Source organism: Berghia stephanieae, chromosome 10 (assembly GCF_034508935.2).
Source record: "Berghia stephanieae isolate SIO BIC M18660-M18661 chromosome 10, UCSD_Bste_1.3, whole genome shotgun sequence".
Lineage (NCBI taxonomy): Eukaryota > Metazoa > Mollusca > Gastropoda > Nudibranchia > Aeolidiidae > Berghia > Berghia stephanieae.
The window spans coordinates 44,948,951-44,951,450 of record NC_088369.1 but is presented as its reverse complement, the minus strand read 5'-3'; the positions used below and the strand labels follow the sequence as shown (position 1 = coordinate 44,951,450).

The 2,500-nt window shown below is 37.3% G+C and overlaps 1 protein-coding gene across 4 annotated transcripts in view; it reads right to left on the bottom strand.

The window, feature by feature from the left end:
* Positions 1 to 2,500, bottom strand: part of LOC144955856 (LHFPL tetraspan subfamily member 6 protein-like) — a 38,394-nt gene that overhangs the window by 3,487 nt on the left and 32,407 nt on the right. For all 4 annotated transcript variants that reach the window (XM_078886068.1, XM_078886066.1, XM_078886067.1 and 1 more), the window contains 2 exons: positions 703 to 801; positions 1 to 48 (listed from right to left, as the gene is read on the bottom strand). The exon at positions 1 to 48 is cut by the window's left edge. In XM_078886068.1, the coding sequence (XP_078742194.1) occupies positions 1 to 48; positions 703 to 801 (147 nt within the window). The remainder of the gene's footprint in view (positions 49 to 702; positions 802 to 2,500) is intronic.

Sequence of the window (2,500 nt, the reverse complement as noted above, 5' to 3'; positions counted from 1 at the left end):
CTGCTCCAATGGCTGTCAGGTAGAATGCCCAAAACAAAGAACAGTCTCCTGAAGAATTAACAAGAAAGAACAAGAACAAGAAGGTAATTTAAAGCGTGAAAGAAAAGAAAAAAATCACAAACACAAAAAAAAAAAAAAAAAACACACACACAGCTTGTTTGATATTTATTATTGCTGGTCCATACTGTATTCTTCCATTTAAAAAGTCTCTTTTTAGTGAACGCTCTGGGAAGGCTCGGCTTATTAAAGAAAAAAATGAGCTTTTATATAGCGCATTATTCACTAAACGTACTCAAAGCGCTTTATAAGGGTTTCCTGGACAACAGCAACACTTAACACGTAGGATTGGACATGACGCTTGTTAAGCGATATTACAATTTTTTTTTTCGGACAGAGACATTGCTGTTAACGGCCAGGTACTCATTTTACACCCCGAGTACGGTGAGAGAATGTGAGTAAAGAACCCTTTTTCCAAGGACTCAACTATGCGCCGAGCGAGGCTCGAACCCAGGACCTTCCGATCCGAAAGCCGAGTGTCATACCACTAGACCACATAATCGCATGTTAATGGTAGTTAAATAAAACTATCTATGCACATACTTATTTTTAATACTTTTTTTTTCCAGTTTGAAAAGTAGCAAAAATCTCTAGGATTGAGTGAGTTAAAAATACCAAATGACCCACTTCGATCGCTGTACGTACCTAGTTGATAAGGGGCGGAGTTATCTCCACAGGCGTCCATCACTTCCTTGGAATCCCACCCCTTTGGATAAATGGCCACGCCCCCTCCAATTAGCAAGCCTGAAACAGTTGAGTTGCAAATGCAAATTGTTAGGGCATCTAAATCGACATAAATTATGTATTGAACATCTTGCGCTCACAGGAAAGATAGAAGGTTAACTCTCTCCTTACCAGCTATTTTTAGAATTTCCCAAAATATCCACTCCCACCCAACACAAAAATATTTTTCTTGCTCAAACAAAAAAGTAACAAGTGAGCTCTACAACACAATGTTTAGTATTTATAGCTGTAATCAAAGCATTTCTTTAAATTTTGTGATGTACAAGAGAAATCAGAATGAGAAAATTGTCAGTTACATCGTAATGAATGTGACGATTTTCCTATGGGTGGTAAGGAGAGGGTTAAAAGGAGTAAAGATAGACCAAGAAAAACATATTTGAATAGTTTTAACAGCTGGGTGACAAAGAAAGAGAAGAGTAATATTAGTTTTTTTAAGGTTATCTGATCGGAGAGATGAATGGCGTACCGTGATCACCGATGTCTGGCACAGACTTGGTACTTGAAGAAGTAGAAGAAGAAACAGTTTCGCGATTAGTTAAGTACATATGTACTTAATTTCGTGCTTCCACTACATGACTCAATTCTTTTTCAAATTACATACATTATACAGTACTCGCTGGATTCAAGCACGCTATCGGGAGAAGCCAAAAAGCGTGTCGAAATCTGATGCTTATGGGAGGTAACCAATTGGATTCAATAGTCTGATGTCACGTCGCCCAGCAACGGCGAACAGCGTGCTTCTTGACAAAGAAAATCGGTACTTTTGATTCTTCATGTTGGCTAAAACTTTTCATATGTCATGTGATTAGAATGTATAAAAGTCAAAACATGATCAGATTTATAATGTTTTTCTCCTCTGGATACACTTTTATGCTCGTTGGAGAAATATTTCATAAGAGCATCCGCAATTGTTCCGATAGTTAAGAACCAGTTGCTAAGTTACTATGCGTCATTACGAGGGAAGTGACGTCATGACTGTTGAAGCCAATTACAATCGTCACCCAGGTCAGCGTGTCGCATTGCAGTGCCGAGCGTGCTGCTGCAAGTCGACGTGCTAGAGTCCTGTGAGTGTGAGTACTGTATTTATTTATTTTTTTTCTTTTCTGCATACTAAACGGTTCTAATCAAAATAGTAAATAGATACTACTAAGCTACAAGAAGTTGAGAACTGTCAAAAGTAATGTTACAAAATTGAATATAACAGGTCAAAATAATAATAATAAAAAAATAATAATAATAGTAAAATAATAATTATAATAATAATAGTAATAAAAGACCCGAGTGACGTCAAATTCATTCTATCTATAGTTACTGCGATTGACTTCACACCGACGTGCACTTATTTCCAGGTCTGATAACCCAATTCCTCATGGGCCCATTGTTTTAATATGGAAATTTTTTTTAAATGACGCAAAATATTGTCCATTACAACAATGTTAGATTAGGCCCAAAAGTGGGTTTCGGATGTCAGACCTGGATATATATACACGTCGCTTCATACAAATTGTCAACCCACCATATCAGTCCGGTATTGTATCAGAATAAGGAACAAACGTTTTGATGCCAAACAACCGGTTCCAATCTCATTGAAAGTGTAAAAACACTCTGCCCGAGGACTGGATGCATAGCTCGATGTATTAATTTAGCATCTGATTTTCTATAAATAGGTCGTGCTGGTCGACAATACAGATCCTTGTGG